General features: G+C 39.1%; 1 protein-coding gene across 2 annotated transcripts in view; it reads right to left on the bottom strand.

Annotated features, from left to right (window-relative positions):
* Window positions 1–16279, bottom strand: part of trit1 (tRNA isopentenyltransferase 1) — a 50387-nt gene extending 34108 nt beyond the window's left edge. The window contains exon 1 of one of the 2 annotated variants that reach the window (XR_014629166.1): window positions 16085–16269. Coding sequence is in view for 1 of the 2 variants with exons in the window: in XM_084423282.1 (XP_084279408.1) it covers window positions 16085–16231 (147 nt within the window). In the remaining variant the exon portion in view is untranslated. Of the gene's footprint in view, window positions 1–16084 lie in introns of both variants that reach the window. The other variant, XM_084423282.1, reaches the window with a different exon arrangement.
* Window positions 16280–16591: the final 312 nt, after the last annotated feature.

Below are 16591 nucleotides of genomic sequence, written 5' to 3'. Positions count from 1 at the left end.
TTCCTGGCAAACGTTTAATAAACATTAGCACCACCGTGCTTCACTGCAAGCTGTTTGTTGCGAACTGACCACAAGTTTCTCGCAAAAAAAACAAACTTTTGAAAGGATTAGGACTAGGAGTGAAATTGTCCATTATAAATGTTTTGGAAAGATGTTTCACACAACAGTACAAAATAGTAAACAAAAACAATTTTTTGTTCGAATCAAATGGAAGCACAGTTTGTTCAATGTGTTGTGCTATTGTGCATTTTGTCAATCACTGTAAAGATAAAACTGGAATATTTTGTCCACAGAAAACTTGCAGACAGACATTTGAAATGTTCTTTACAACATATTGAAGACTGTTATATAAGAAACGTATTTGACAGAATTTTAAAAATTTTCTAAACAAACAAATGTGAGAGATTTTTGACCACTGGAAATCTGTTGAAAGATTTCGCTGTACAACAGTACAACATGGCAAACAAAATATACTTCCTCTTAGCCTAATTTTTGTTTGAATCACATTTTAACTAACTCTTTTTCTAACCTTTATCTCACTTTTTTCTGAGGAGACATTTTTGATTTGATTTATTAAGATGATTGATGATTCTTATTTAGAATGCTGTTGCCTCGGTTTGCCTAGTTGATGTCGTGGTGGTGAGGTCCTGCTGTTGGGTCACATGCCCTTCCATGACTTGAATGGCAGGCATCTAATCCCATGCAGCTGCCTGTGTGTGTGTGTGTGTGTGTGTGTGTGTGTGTGTGTGTGTGTGTGTGGACATGTTCTAGAGAGCCAGAGTGTCTAATTGAAACTCATTATTAATGAGGACAACTGGTCCATGGGGGGGGGGGGGGGGGGGGGGGGGGGGGGGGAGTGAAAGAGAGGAGTGAAAACAGGAACGGAGCAAATGTGGACTCCATATTTCACATCCACATTTTCACATTGTAAAAAAAAGACAATACCAACATTTATGTGGTAGTAACAGTTGCAACATGGTGTGAGAATCCAAGCGCTCATCACACACAAAAAGCGAGGAAGAGACGGCCGATAAAGTGGTCACAAGGTTGTGTTTGCCGACCACAGCCCTAACGGGGTGGGGACAATTTCTCTTTGTGTGAGAATGAGAGAATTCAAAAATTAGAGGGAGACAGAGAGCAAAAGAAAAGGGGGTGAATGAGCAAAAAGGGTGTAGTGAATCCAGTGACCCACACCGCAAACACTCAGACGAGTCCTCAGACAATGGCTTTAGTGTTGAGCCATTACAGCCGGCCGTGGCTGAACCACACAGCACCTCAGGCCACGCACGAGACAGCTGCTCCCCACTATTCATACAGGGGGAAGGGCCATTGAGTACGAGGACAGGAGAGGAGGAGTGACAGTATAACCGAAAGCAAGACTGATGCAGGTCGAAAATGGATTTATGAGTCAAGAAAACAAACTAAATAATAAAAATTGTTTTCACAAAAGCTGCATTTAAAATGTTGTACTCTCTGTAGTTCCTTCTTTTGAATAAGTAATTACTTTGCGACAGTTAAAATAGTGTGTTCTATGTAATGTGAATGTGTGCCATATTGCAGTAACGTGTCCAGAGTTCCACATCATCATCCGTGACGTGTTCAGTTACTGTGAGCTGCATTTACATGCGGGATAGAAACAAAAACTAGCAAACAATCTCAAGCACCAATTTTGATCATGGCTTTTCTTGAAAAGAAAAATGAGATGAACTGACCTGCCAGGGACCGGAATTGGCCGATTTTCCATATGATTGGCCCAGACCGGTGACTGGCTGGTCAGTCTCACGTCTTTCCAATTTCGAGACGGTCTGTTTTGCTGTCAGCAGCACAGGTAATAACGTCAGATGCACGTTCTGGCTCTCTTCTGTCCAAAGGCGAAGTGTCACACACCCGCCTCCTTTCACTCACTTGCTCCGGTTAAATAGTGCTTGCATTGCGCATAATTTTACAAATTCCTGCAGGTTTCACACTCACACCAAAAGAGTGCACCACTGATCAGTTGGCAAAAATCTGTATCCGCAAGTCATACTTACAAAAATAAATAAATAAATAGGAATCGGCCAAGAACATTGCAATTGGTTAGCCTGACGTCGTCATACTCAGATTTTAGTCAGAATGTGAGTCTGATACTGCTCCATTGGGCTGTGATTATGGGGCGTGTTTCAACCGAACCAGGAAGGAAAATGCCTCTGCACTCAATTGGATAGACCAACAACCAATCAGAGCAACTTAGTAAGTGACGTATGTTTTTCATTCATGTTTCCGATCGACAAATGCCTTGATCGCGGTTCTCTGTTCCTCTATTAAAATTAATGCGCTGTCGATATCTTCTATAACAGACACAATGGTGGAATCTACACATGTTTTATAAACAAAGTTCGGGAGGAGCACGTTCAAATAATCAATCCAATCAACTTGTCATCAAACAATTACCGTCTACGGTCTACACTATCAGCATGAGAGGAAGCATACATTTATTCACTCTGTCAACTCACCTAACCTTCCTTGACAATTTTCAGCATCCCTCCACTCACTCTTGGCTTGTTCTTCCACAGCCTGGAATACAGGGGGAGTAGCCTACTCTGGGTTCGGGCCGAATACCGAGCCCGGAGCCCTCTCCTCGGACAGCACGCCAAATATGCATTTATTCTATCTGACTTATTTGTAAGTGTGAACTTGTGAAATCTCAATTCTCCAGCGGCAGTCATTTGTTGTAAACGAATTCAACCCAAGCGCTCGTTGATGACGTGGATGATTACGTTACCGTTGCTCATCTGTCCATCATCGTATAAAGCCCGCCCTGACAATTTGATTGGTCCGAACAATTTTTGTTCGGGCATAATAGCTCCTCAACGGATCGAGTCCAGACCGAACTTCCCGACCTAAAAATGTTGTGGGCGGGGCTAAGTTCGGCTGGCATCCAGGCTAGCAATTGGTGCATCTCTAAAGAAAATGAAGAAAAAAAATATTTAGACGTCTGTTTGTGGAGCAAGTGGTGGTTTATTGTTGTCTCATTAATTGTGTCATCAGATTCTGCACTAGGACAAGTCACACTGCAGGACTGTGCCTCAAAACACTGCCAGAATTTTATCTGAGGTCAAATTTGATCGCAATGGTCATTAAACGGCTGTCGGCGAACATGTCCAACTAGCAATAAAATGCTTCAGATTTTGGCCCAGGATCAGAGCAGTCTTTTAGGATTCTCAGAATGTGTCTCAGACAGCCATATCGTGGCCAAAATCATACAGTGTGAACCCGGCTTTAGCATAATAACCCCAATAATTATAATTATTTTATAGTCATATCGAATTGACCAAAACTAGTGTGAATGTGGCCAAAGAAAACTTTTAAAAAGTTATTTTAAATCAGGTCACTTTATGGTTCGAGTTGGTTCTTGTAGAGGGTTTTTTCCCTATGCGGATGCACTCCGCAGCCAAAAAAAAAAAAAAAAAAAAAATCATTCATTGCAGAAAAACAAAATATCTTGATATATTTTCTCCTAATCCCATGCAGCCCTACTACTTAGATGAAAACTGTAAGTTCAAGTGCTTAGGAAAGTAATAGCACACCACTCCTCAACAAGATGCTGTACAAAATAAATGCATGACATAATTATGGCAATGAGGATAAAAAGGAAGACTGGTGCTTCTGTATCAGGGGTGGAAACTACAAACGGAGATTCTCCAGCACCGTACCTCCCACTACACAGCTTCAACGCCCTAACCGTGCAGTCATTCACGCTGCCCCACCCTCCTGCATCTTTCCATCCGTTCCTTCTCTCCTCCAGGAATGGCTCAGTGAAGCCAGGCTAATAAATCATTCACGATCTCGCTCTTTCTCCTCGCTTTAGCGCTATCATGCAGTCATCATTTGTGGAGGCTTTCTGATTCGCACCAAACACACACAACACCCCACCCACAACTAACCCATTTCCGCACCCCATTTCAGGCTTTTCCAGGAAGACAGAACAGGGTGGCAGAGGAGATGAGCAATGGAGAATAAATGAGAGACATCACTTCTATTTCTCGCTTCAGTGTTCAGTCTGCTCTGAGAGACTAAAGTGATGGTTTAACTGGTTATCAGGCAGATCTCGAGCACTGGCGAGGTTTCTCAGACACCAGGATGAATGCAGACGTCACAGCGGGCATGTGCTGTGCCGCCAGTCCTACGAGGCCAGACAGACTGACACAATTGGATTTCATTCATTCAGCTCAAATTGAATTTAGCTGCTGGTGTGTTTGGCAAAAGGGGGGAAATGGTTCCTTCCAAAAGCATTTAGCGCCTGAGTAAACGCAGACAAACTGACTCGACCCTTCAAATGCATAAAAGGTCACATTAACCCTTCTCTTTTCATCTGCATCCTTTAGTTAGAAGTCATTTGACAGATGTTTACAGGAATAGTTCAGCCAAAAATTAAAAGAAAATTGTCTTTTCAAACCTGAAGGTCTGCATGAAGGTCAGTAACTATTTTGATGGTACACTTTGCACATTTTCAATTGTTTTACTTTAATGGAAGATTAGATTTTTGTGAATTTTAATAAAATATCAAAAGGATTAACAATACAGATTTATTTTCACAGGCTTCTTCGCTCATATTTGCCAGGGGTACCAATAATTCTGACCACGACTGTAGTTGAAAAGTTACTTATCGCTAGCAGAATGTCTAAAGTGGACGATCGAAATAGTGTAACAGAACATTCTTCAAAAGTTGTTTGTGTGTGTGTGCACGTGACGTGTTCCACAGAAGAAAACAGCCCAGAATTATATGGCAGTCGATTACCAAAGTAGTTTCTTTCAAATTTTGTCTAAAATGAAAACCAAAACCTATTGATTTTGGTTGTTACATGTAATTTTAGACAGCACAACATTATAAAGTACAGTATGAAAGATCAGATTTGCTTAAGATTACAGTTTTATTAGCCTAAATTAGTGTTTTTTTAAGAGAGTATTAAAGAGTAACAGAGGATGACAAACGTAATCTAAAATGTAAAAAGAGGAAATGACATGTACAATTAAATATTCAATATTGACCAATACCGATCAATTAAAATAATTTACATGAATTGATACAAAGCTGAAATAAAATAAAATAAGTTGTTAAATGCTAAAAATGACTAAAACTGAAATAAAAATTAAAGCTAAAAATAAATATTATGAGGTGAAGGGAAAGACATTTAAATGATGATTATAATGCCTTGGTGAACTATTGCATTAAAAACGAATCTAGTATTTATGCAAAAATTAAATGCAATCAATTCACAGATCAGGAACATGGTGTCAACTGTACATGACTAAACCTCTGGGAATGCATTCATTTGCAAAGCAGATTGATTGCAATAATTGTTGGGTACATTACATGGCAATGCCCCTGTGGGTTTCCAATGCGGTCCATGCAGTTTTCAGACTGCTTTGAGGCCTGATCCAATAATCCACCACACAGGGTGATGTTAGTGCGAACAAGTGCTCAAACAGGTGCAACGCCTTATCAAAGAGCTCTGAGAAAATGAGCAGAAATCAGACAAATGCTTTAAAAGCCTGCGTCCAGTATTCAAATCAGGTTGATAAATGATTCTCTTTGAATTACGGTTATCACGTGAAACAGGAGCGCACAGATGTGTCAAGGCCTGTCATTTATCATGCGGGGAAAGTCAAAGGAAGAGAATGGAAAAGAGGCAGCAAATCCTAATCGGTCTTTGAAAGAGTCTTCACATTATGTCATAAGGTTAAATAAAGTTCAGGTAAATGGTTGAGTATGTGAATGGGCCTTCAAGACTCTTAAGCAGAGCTGAGAGTCTGTTGAAATTGGTAATCATAGGAGAATGGCGATCAAGTAAAGGTAAACGCTTCAGAGTCAAGCTGCATTTACTACAAAATTCACAGCTCAGGTTAAAGAGCAAGTGTTTGCTGGGCTGTAGACTGGCACTGAAAAAGTTACAAAAGAAAAAGAAAAAACAAATTAAATTTCAATTAAAAGTCAAAATGAGGCTCAAAAACACTCCCACTGGAACCCAACGTCAATCAATTACGAATTACACCAAGTGTTAAAAGGAGGTTTACCCGCCAAGGTAGTTTTTATGGCATTATGCTGAGAGCAGAGATCCAATTATTAGCAGAAGTTCTTATGAACGGTCACTGAGTGAAACGTGATAATGTGTAGTGGTCGACCGATATTTGGCATTTTTGAAATATCGGCATCGGCCGATAAGTTTTTCTGATTGGCCGATGTGTTGGAAGCGGGACTTTTATTTTGATGGCGCTCCAGACTTTTATTTTGACGGGCGCCGCTGAGAACACCACCGCCAGAAGAGAACGGCAATGGCAGCTCCTCAGATTACACAGCGCTCACTCACATTCTCCGTCTTCATTAATTTACGATCTCTGTCAGTCATATCTAATACTTTGTTAGACAGAACTGGTAAACAAAGAAAGTAATTGGTATGCGAAGTAAGTAAAGTAAAGCGTTTGCTTTTATATTATTTGTAACAGAAAAGGCAAACAATCAGGCTAAAATACTTTCTCATTTGCCGTCAACATTCAGCAAATGCGCATCTACGTCATTTAAACAAATCGCTGAATATCTAATAAACATTTAATTTCACAAACCTTGCAGATTTAATCGAATCCAGCCGTGATATCTTGTGAAGTGTGCATTACTGTCTGCAAGTGACGGTCGGTCCGTGCGAAGTGAGTGAATGCGAACAGAAGATCAGCTTCACAGGAGACGCGATCGAAAAACTTTAAATCCTTCATTTTAAAATATGCTGATATACAACCAGTTGCCAACTGTGTCATATTCATATCGTTTTCACTGTGCTGTATGTAAAATTAGCGTTACCTTGTCTTTTTGAAAAAGTATGATTACCAGCACGAAATTACCAGATTACTGAGTGCCCTGTTACAGTGTTTACCTTATTTTTATTCACATATTCATATATTTCTAAACAATTACTTTGTGAAAAATACTGTAATAGGATTGCAGATTCAAGAAGTTGCCATCTAAAGTATAAAAGCATGTTTATTTTAAAGATTTGTTTTCTAATTTCTTTCTAATTTATTAAATATTGATTAAAATAAATATAAAAATATCGGCTTTATATCGGCCACCCTGCTCTCTAAGATATCGGCATCGGCCATCAAAAAAACAATATCGGTCGACCACTAATAATGTGTCATTCAGTCAGAATGATTACATCTCTCTGCATTTATCAGTGGCCTCCTCACATTTAAGCAGATGTTTAACCCTCTACTGCACGCATTATTATGCAATCATGGAAAAAAAATGTTACAGTGCTTTTTTATGTATAAAATAGACTCAAATTAACATATTTATATATTTTTTTATTTTTCAGGGGGGGAATTTTGGGTGCGTTGCCATATGGCAACATTGTGCGACAATGGAACAGCCTGAAGTGTTTTCTCCCAAAATGACATGAAATTCATAGATGATTACAGACCTGTCTTTTAGAAATTAAATTGCTTTTATTATTAAAAATGTTTTCAAGAGCTTTGTGTACAAAATATGAAACTAATTTTCAAAGTATTATTTCAACAACATTTACAAAACATCTGACGCAAACTCATAAGAACTGTTCAAGTGAAACTACTCTATGTGAAACGATTATTTCAACAACATTTAGTCTATACATATTGAGTCTACTAGGCCTAATTCTGCTTGCCTCTCATACTCCTCGTCACTGATCCCTATAGCTCATCCTCACTTTCATGAGATGGTATAACCACTTGTACCCTGTACATTTCAGCCCTCCTCTCAGCCTTGCCAAAGAACACTGACGGCTTCATTTTCTAAACAAAATAAGCGTATATATTTTACTTTTATACTTTTCTTTTACTTTATAAATATATACACACATACACATACACATACACATATACATATATATATATATATATATGAATATATGAGTAGAATACAACCATCCAACTATATCAGTGCATCCATACACTGTCATTCATACAAAGCTACTCTGCATTAGCATGGGCAAAATATTGTTCCATTACCGCACAATGTTGCCATATGGCAACATACCTATTTTACTGAATAAAAAGGTAATAGTATTATCAAAACAATGTGACAATGATTGAAAAAAGATTAGAATTTATCCCAGATGCTTGATGTAATTTTAAATTCTGAAGAAATATGAAAGATTTAGGAAAATCTTCACATATTCACAAGCACTTCTTCAGCAACTGGAGTCATCAAAAGTGTGTGAAAAGAATGACAGTGCACCCTGTGTGTAGTGTCATGTGATGTCATCAAAGCATATCATTTGTTACCACCAGGTTATACCATGAATTTAAGACTAATCAGAGCTTATGTTTCTTTTCAAATTTCAAGAAATGTCCAAAGAAAGGGTATGTTGCCATATGGCAACACCGTGCAGTAGAGGGTTAAAAGACTGAATACATTTATTTAAAACACAGATGCCCAAAACTAGGTCTGTGATGATCTTTTAAGCCATATCAAAAGACACCATTAAATTATTATTAATCATTTTTAATTTATATAAAAAAAAAAACCCCACAAATTAACATACTATAGTAGAGCTGCACGGTTCTAGATAAAATGAGAATAACCATTTTTTGTATAAAATATTGATCACAATTCTCTCCCGATTCTGAATAGACAACTAAACAAAATAACATGTAATTTACTAGAGGTTCTGACAAAATGATAATTGCTGCAGTCTCTTAAAAAAAGAATATTTAATTAATTTGAATTAAACTTTTATCTTCTGTGATCATTTGAATTATTGTAACAGAAATACTGATTCTGTGTAGTTGAAAAGTCTGTTTGTGAAGCTGTTTCATTGACAGCGTAGTCTACATGACAACTGCTCTCTCTGGGTCAGACTCAGCAGCAGCTCCAACACAGATTTGAATGTTAGATTGCGTGGGTATTTGAATCAAGATATTTTAATGATTAATCGCACAGCTCTATAAAATAGTTAGGTATAATGTAACATATACTTTCGTCCCACTGCCCTCAATCAAGTTTGATTTTTTACCCTTCTCAGTAAAAACAGCCAAAATCTGATTAAAAGTCTCTGCTTAATTCAGTTCAATAATTGATTTGCCCATATTTTTAAATGTATTTGGTTATGTCAATTGGCTGAATAATTCAAGCTTTGCATTGTAATAATACTATAAATGGTAACACTATTTTGATAGTCCACTTTAGACATTCTACTAACTCTCAGTCTCAGCGTATTAGTAGACTATTAGAATTCATTTAGGGTTAGTAGAATAAATTAACATGTAGTTGCAAAGTTACTTATAGTCAGTAAAATGTTTGTTGAGGGACCAAGTGTTAGCAGACAGTCTACAAATACTCTAATGACTGGTAGTTGACATGAAGTTGCAAAGTTGCTTATACTGTAGTAGAATGACTAAAGTGGAGTATGGAAATAAAGTGTTACCCTATAATCAACAAATTATGGACAATAACATCACTGCTTTATGGATTCCTAATGGCTACTCCGTGTTATTAGTTACCATTCAGTATAACTGGGCTCCAGTCATTTAGCAGGTCATTGTAGCCCAAACAACAGCATGGGTGTTTGTACGGGTTTTTCCGGGGTGTCTCGTTTCTGTGTAATCCATGTTACCATGATACCCTTAAACCCTTTGGATTTCTTTTACACTGATCAAAAGCTGACACCAGCAAAGAGTAGTACAATCGGTTCCGCATCAGTGAGCCCAAACACCCACTAAAGTCCATTAATAACCGTTTGCGCTAAAGTCTCCTGGGCCTTCACTCTTGTGAATGGCCTATTAAAAAGGCTGTTGGGATCTTGAAGACCTTGTGTGAAAAGCAGGATGCCCTAAGCATCTAAAATCCCTTCTTACTTTTCTCCAGTTACAGCCTTAAGTGACCTCAGCCGGGGTTCCCATGAGCAGTTTGTCGACCCAAGGTCCATTGAACCCTGCCCTCCCTTGACCTTTCATGTCACTACTCGCTCCAAAAGAAAGAATTTGGGTACCAGACTTCAACAAACCATTATTCAAATATTTAATCCAAAACCTGACCACATGAACAATCGGTCGTTCTCTCAGCTAAGTCCCATTCTACCCCTCCGTACAGTACTCCCATTCAAAATGTAAATAGTGCCCTGTGTAAGCTGCATGGCCACTGAATTTGCAATGAAAGCTACTGTGCATAATAGGCGTATAGGCACCAATTCAGCACGTCAATAGTGGCTTCCCAGCAGCCAGCCTGTAACAGTGCTCAGAACTCAATGAAAAAGCCCAACTCACCCTAGCACAAACATGCATTATTTATCAATGGACAAATGCAATACTTACAAATATACTCTACAAATACATAAAGCACACATTTACTACTGCTAGCTCAATCCAAAGCTCTCATTGACTCTTTTGTCTCTTGTGGAGCGTTCCACCAGCGAGGGGTCTTGAAGGAGCCAGCTTGCTGCTCAGTGTGTGAGCAGTGGATGCGACTGCACTGCAGCACAAGGGGAGAAATTTTATTAGCGTAACCCAATTAACTGCACCAGGTGACGGCCATGCCACTCTCAATAGAGCAATACATCCTCAAGGATGAGAGAAGGACAACTAGAGTTTCACATTTTCTTTGGAATAGAACTTTTGCCTTTGCAAAAGTTGCTACGTGGTTGCTAAGGTGTTGTGAGTGGTATTGTCGTGCGGTTGCTAGAGTATTATGGGTAGATGCTAAGATGCTAAGGGTATGGATAGACTTATCTAACTCTGGGGGATACGGTGAATAAGCTAAAGTCCCAAAAAGTCGGCGTGTTCCTTTATACTAAAGCTGTTATTGGCAACAGCCAGGATATAAGTTTCAAGGGCTCCCTATGGTGCCCACTCTTAATCATGAGAAGTTTTTAAAATATTTAGATCTATTCCATCACATGAAAGTTTGTAGTGATGAGCATTATGCAGATGACAGACAGTCTGTTGATCGTGTGAATGAAAAGATCATATTGCAATGCAATTTCTGCACTCTCACTAATGCTTTCACCAAATAATGCAAACACTTTCACAAAAAAAAAAAAAAACACTTTCCAAGAATCAGGATCCTTTGAAAGGTAATGGTATTGATCCTGTGTCGATCTTTACTCTTTCTCATGTCATTCACTAACGCTCCAGTGGGCGAGGCCAAAGACGCGGTGATGTAGACATAGGCGTTGATATTCTTCTGCAAAGGCGGTCTTTCGCTGCCCTGTGACATCCCAAGTCTCCACTTTTGAGATCCTGTCATTTTATGGCCGTGGTTTCAAAAAAAGCAGTTTTTGGAATAACAAGGAAGTTGAGTTTTGAAACTTACTGGGTATTTTTATAGTATAACGACCTCTTAACTGTCAAAAGATCAAGGAATGACTCCTTTAATCAAATGTACACACTTTCAACCAATAAAATACATGAACTACACCCAGTTCAACTTTGGGAATGGGCCAAATTTCCACATCCTGAATGAGGCTTTAATGTATGATTAAACTGACCCAAATTCAAAAGCAGAAAAGTCCCTTTCTATTGAGAATAATAGACAGGCCTATATGCAAATGCAGTACCAAACCTTCACTAAGCCCACCCCCTGAGTTCCCAGGCCTTGTTTCCAGGGAGTCCATACAGACAAAGCCTTTTCATCTGTTACTGACACAGACTTGGTGGAGGATGCAGCACCTCAGCTATTTCACCTGATCATAGCTGCAAAGAGCTAGATAATCTGGTAGAAAAACTAAAGTTCTTGAATTGCATACAAGTTGACAATGACACAGTAAAGCTATATTCTAATTCCTCAATATTTGCAAGAACACCATAGGCAATAAGGCAACTAGATGAGTCAGATTAAACCAAAATGCATTTATAAGGCTAAAGTGAGCAAGTAGGCTAATGCATGCCTGGGCGGTCACATTATTTAAAGGGGAGGTTCAAACGTCAAAAAGTAACGAATAAGCATCCGGATTCAGCCTTGTACTGATGAGTTAATGGTCTGGCAGTGACCAATGAGCTTCTACTTAGACTGCAAACTAAGCCACTGTAATATTCAGAGGAATATTTATTTATATATTTTTATGGAATAAAAAAGCAGTTCCACGATTGTGGAACAACTCAACATCAAAATGTCGCTTTTGCGATCCTGCATTATTCATAATTTCACCGCAAAATAATAAAAAAAGCAGTACTACATAAAGTTAGACATGTAAAGGCCTGCTCACACCAAGAATGATAAATACAGCTGTAACTAGGGCTGGCCTACCTTGGTAATCCAGAGTTCTCGCGAGAGCACAAGTTGAATTTGTTCAGAGTTACTCTGGTGTCGAGTAATGATGCTCATTAAATATGCCCCTCGATCTGAGCTGCACCAATCACATCAGGTTATCTGATATAGGCGGGCCAGAGGCGAGCTAAACAGATGACGACAGCGCTGTGACGTCGAAGTCATTAGTAAACATTGCAAGATGCCTATGGATGAACACCAGTTGTTTAAAACGGCTTTGGCCGCTACAATGATCGAGTTAGACTTGGCTTTTTATCTAAAACAGGAACAGAAGACGCCGCTCGAATCATTCCTTTGCAAGAAGGACGTTTTTGCTGTTTTGCCGACCGGATACGGTAAGAGTATAATCTACCAGTTAGCTCCGCTGGTAGCGTATGGGGTTTATTGTTGTGATTGGTCGTAGTGTTATCCAATTGCGTGCAGTGAGATTTTCAAATGCATGCTTGGTGCCGCCCCTCGAGCTGGGCGATTTTCATTAGTCGACGCCAGACCATTAATCTTTTAGATTTAGGTCAGGCTTTCCAAGCTAGGGCTGGGCCCATATTTCCCGCATTTTTCAATTAATTCGAATTTGATGTTTTTCCTCGATTTTATTATTTTTAAATTGAGAAATCAATGTTTTGAATAAAAATGTTAGCAAATGTTACACTTAGACATGTTGACAATATGGCAAAGATAACAGTTTAGAGATGAAAACGATCCGACCACATGATGGCACACCTGATTAAACGCTCTCGTGTGACGTGCTTTATGAACGTAGAACACATCGCAAGTCTTAAGCAGCTGTTCACACAGAATGTGTAATTGTATTGAAAAAAAAAAAACAAGACACGGGCAGTGGAATGAGAAAAAAGGAAAATTATTAGATAAGAGTTGAACTTTTTTTTCAACTTGAGTGCCATGTTTTTAGAATGCCGTTTCATGGGTGAGACACTGTAAAAGTTATAATATATACAGTGGGTACGGAAAGTATTCAGACCCCCTTAAATTTTTCACTCTTTGTTATATTGCAGCCATTTGCTAAGATCATTTAAGGTCATTTTTTTTCCTCATTATTGTACACACAGCACCCCATATTGACAGAAAAACACAGAATTGTTGACATTTTTGCACATTTATTAAAAAAGAAAAACTGAAATATCACATGGTCCTAAGTATTCAGACCCTTTGCTCAGTATTTAGTAGAAGCATCCTTTTGATCTAATACAGCCATGAGTCTTTTTGGGAAAGATGCAACAAGTTTTTCACACCTGGATTTGGGTATCCTCTGCCATTCCTCCTTGCAGATCCTCTCCAGTTCTGTCAGGTTGGATGGTAAACGTTGGTGGACAGCCATTTTCAGGTCTCTCCAGAGATGCTCAATTGGGTTTAAGTCAGGGCTCTGGCTGGGCCATTCAAGAACAGTCACGGAGTTGTTGTGAAGACACTCCTTCGTTATTTTAGCTGTGTGCTTAGGGTCATTGTCTTGTTGGAAGGTGAACCTTCGGCCCAGTCTGAGGTCCAGAGCACTCTGGAGAAGGTTTTCGTCCAGGATATCCCTGTACTTGGCTGGGTATAAATTCATCTTTCCCTCGATTGCAACCAGTCGTCCTGTCCCTGCAGCTGAAAAACACCCCCACAGCATGATGCTGCCACCACCATGCTTCACTGTTGAGACTGTATTGGACAGATGATGAGCAGTGCCTGGTTTTCTCCACACGCACCGCTTAGAATTAAGGCCAAAAAGTTCTATCTTGGTCTCATCAGACCAGAGAATCTTATTTATCACCATCTTGGAGTCCTTCAGGTGTGCTTTCATGTGTCTTGCACTGAGGAGAGGCTTCCGTCGGGCCACTCTGCCATAAAGCCCCGACTGGTGGATGGCTGCAGTGATGGTTGACTTACTACAACTTTCTCCCATCTCCCGACTGCATCTCTGCAGCTCAGCCACAGTGATCTTTGGGCTCTTCTCCCCCGATAGCTCAGTTTGGCCGGACGGCCAGCTCTAGGAAGGGTTCTGGTCGTCCCAAACGTCTTCCATTTAAGGATTATGGAGGCCACTGTGCTCTTAGGAACCTTAAGTGCAGCAGAATTTTTTTTGTAACCTTGGCCAGATCTGTGCCTTGCCATAATTCTGTCTCTGAGCTCTTCAGGCAGTTCCTTTGACCTCATGATTCTCATTTGCTCTGACATGCACTGTGAGCTGTAAGGTCTTATATAGACAGGTGTGTGGCTTTCCTAATCAAGTCCAATCAGTAATCAAACACAGCTGGACTCAAATGAAGGTGTAGAACCATCTCAAGGATGATCAGAAGAAATGGAACTAAATATATGAGTGTCACAGCAAAGGGTCTGAATACTTAGGACCATGTGATATTTCAGTTTTTCTTTTTTAATAAATGTGCAAAAATGTCAACAATTCTGTGTTTTTCTGTCAATATGGAGTGCTGTGTGTACAATAATGAGGAAAAAAATGAACTTCAATGATTTTAGCAAATGGCTGCAATATAACAGAGTGAAAAATTTAAGGGGGTCTGAATACTTTCCGTACCCACTGTATATTAGTGCTGGGCAATGATTAATCGTGGTTTGTGTTTCATAATAGATGTGTGTGTACCACTGTGTATAATTATTTTGTATATATAAATACACACACATGCATACTACATTAAGATTTAAAAGATTTAAGATTTATATATTTATATATAAATTATATATAATTTAAATTGTTTAGAGTATACATGCAAGTATTTCTTAAATATATACATGCATATGTGTGTATTTATATATACAAAATAATTATACAGTAAGTTACACACACATATATATTATGTAAACAAACTTGTTATTTTGGATCAATCCCGATAACTAGTACCAGATTTATCATGTTTTAGCTATTACATTTTGCAGGGATCTTAAAATAAAAGATGTTTTTCCCCATGTGCTCCTTTTTGTGTCACAGCGCAGGTGACTGCCATCAGTCTGCAGTTGAGCAGACCTGTACTTCTCTGGGTATCTGCGCCAGTGGTGTACATGCCGTTGGGATTCATGGTAATGCTAATGGACAGCTTTCTCCTTGATGTACTTTGGTTTGGATATAAAGTTTGGTATCAGATGGTGGACAGGAGGGAGGACTGTTATGCAACATGCCCTATTGAGCTCATGCTAAAAATATCTACTGCTTTGGTCAAAATTATTCAAACATAACCAAACAAATGATTCAGACTTACAAGTGGAACAGTGCAGATGGTCACTAACTTTCTATATATTTAGTGTAACCCATCAAAACAGATAAGAAAACTGAGCAATGACCACCTTTAGATTACCCATGCATACGGCCAATTAACATCACCCGAAATAAGAAACCAGTTATGATATGTTGTTTGTCATAAGAGTGTGGTGGTAGTGGATCAGTATACACGACTTTATGACAAATTAATAAATTATGAGCGCGTGGAGCATTGTCAAAAATGGCGACCAGTGATGGGCACGAGGAAATAAAACAACTCTAAATCCTCAAACGTTTACGATGCGCTAGGCAAAACATTCACACAATGTTTGCTGCAACCTATTTTCGGGAGGAAAGGTAATTATAAGCCTGTATAAATATTTTTGGAGTCCACATGCTTTGGCCTACTGATGTTCTGGTTTAACGCATTATAAAACTAGCATCTGAATTTAAAAGCTTTGACAAATGACGCAGTTCGATTATAAAACATTAACGGTTTAATTTTGCAGCTCTGCTGTTTTAAAACGAGCTGTCATTTATTAATAGCAATGCCCTTTCCCTTGCTTCCCTGTTTGACAGATGATGCAGCAGATCGCTCGACTTACCTGCATGGAATCAGCGCTTATAATTTCCCCATTCAGCCTTTTCCCGATCTCGATAGCCAGTTTGGATTTGCCGCTTCCAGTGGCTCCTAAAATCACCACTAAAGACGGAGCGATGCCTTTCTTGAGTACACGCGTGGCGGCCGCCATGACAGAAGCCTCTCAGGAGGGCTGAGGAATGATCTGAGCATGTGCGTTGACTTCGCCTCGGAGGAGGGAACTGTATCCAAGCAACTAAAACTGTTACCATAGCAACGAAATTGAAGGATTCAATTATAGCAGGTACGGAAAGGCAATGGTGTTTCATTCTGAGATAGGACAAAAGTTCTTATAATCAAACAAAAAGTACTTGAAAAACAGGAATCTTGATATATTGACAATAAAATGGCACTGTGTGTTCCAAACACGGATGACTCAAGTTGAGAAAAGGTACAGATTTTCACCATTCAGGACCCACACTCAGTACACTCAGTATCCTGTTAGCTAATAACATAGTGCTAGTTACTAGTA

The sequence above is a fragment of the Rutilus rutilus genome (genome assembly GCF_951802725.1).
Source record: "Rutilus rutilus genome assembly, chromosome: 11".
In the NCBI taxonomy this organism is placed as follows: Eukaryota; Metazoa; Chordata; class Actinopteri; order Cypriniformes; family Leuciscidae; genus Rutilus; species Rutilus rutilus.
The sequence above is the reverse complement of the archived record's forward strand: the minus strand, read 5'-3'. Positions and strand labels throughout refer to the sequence as shown.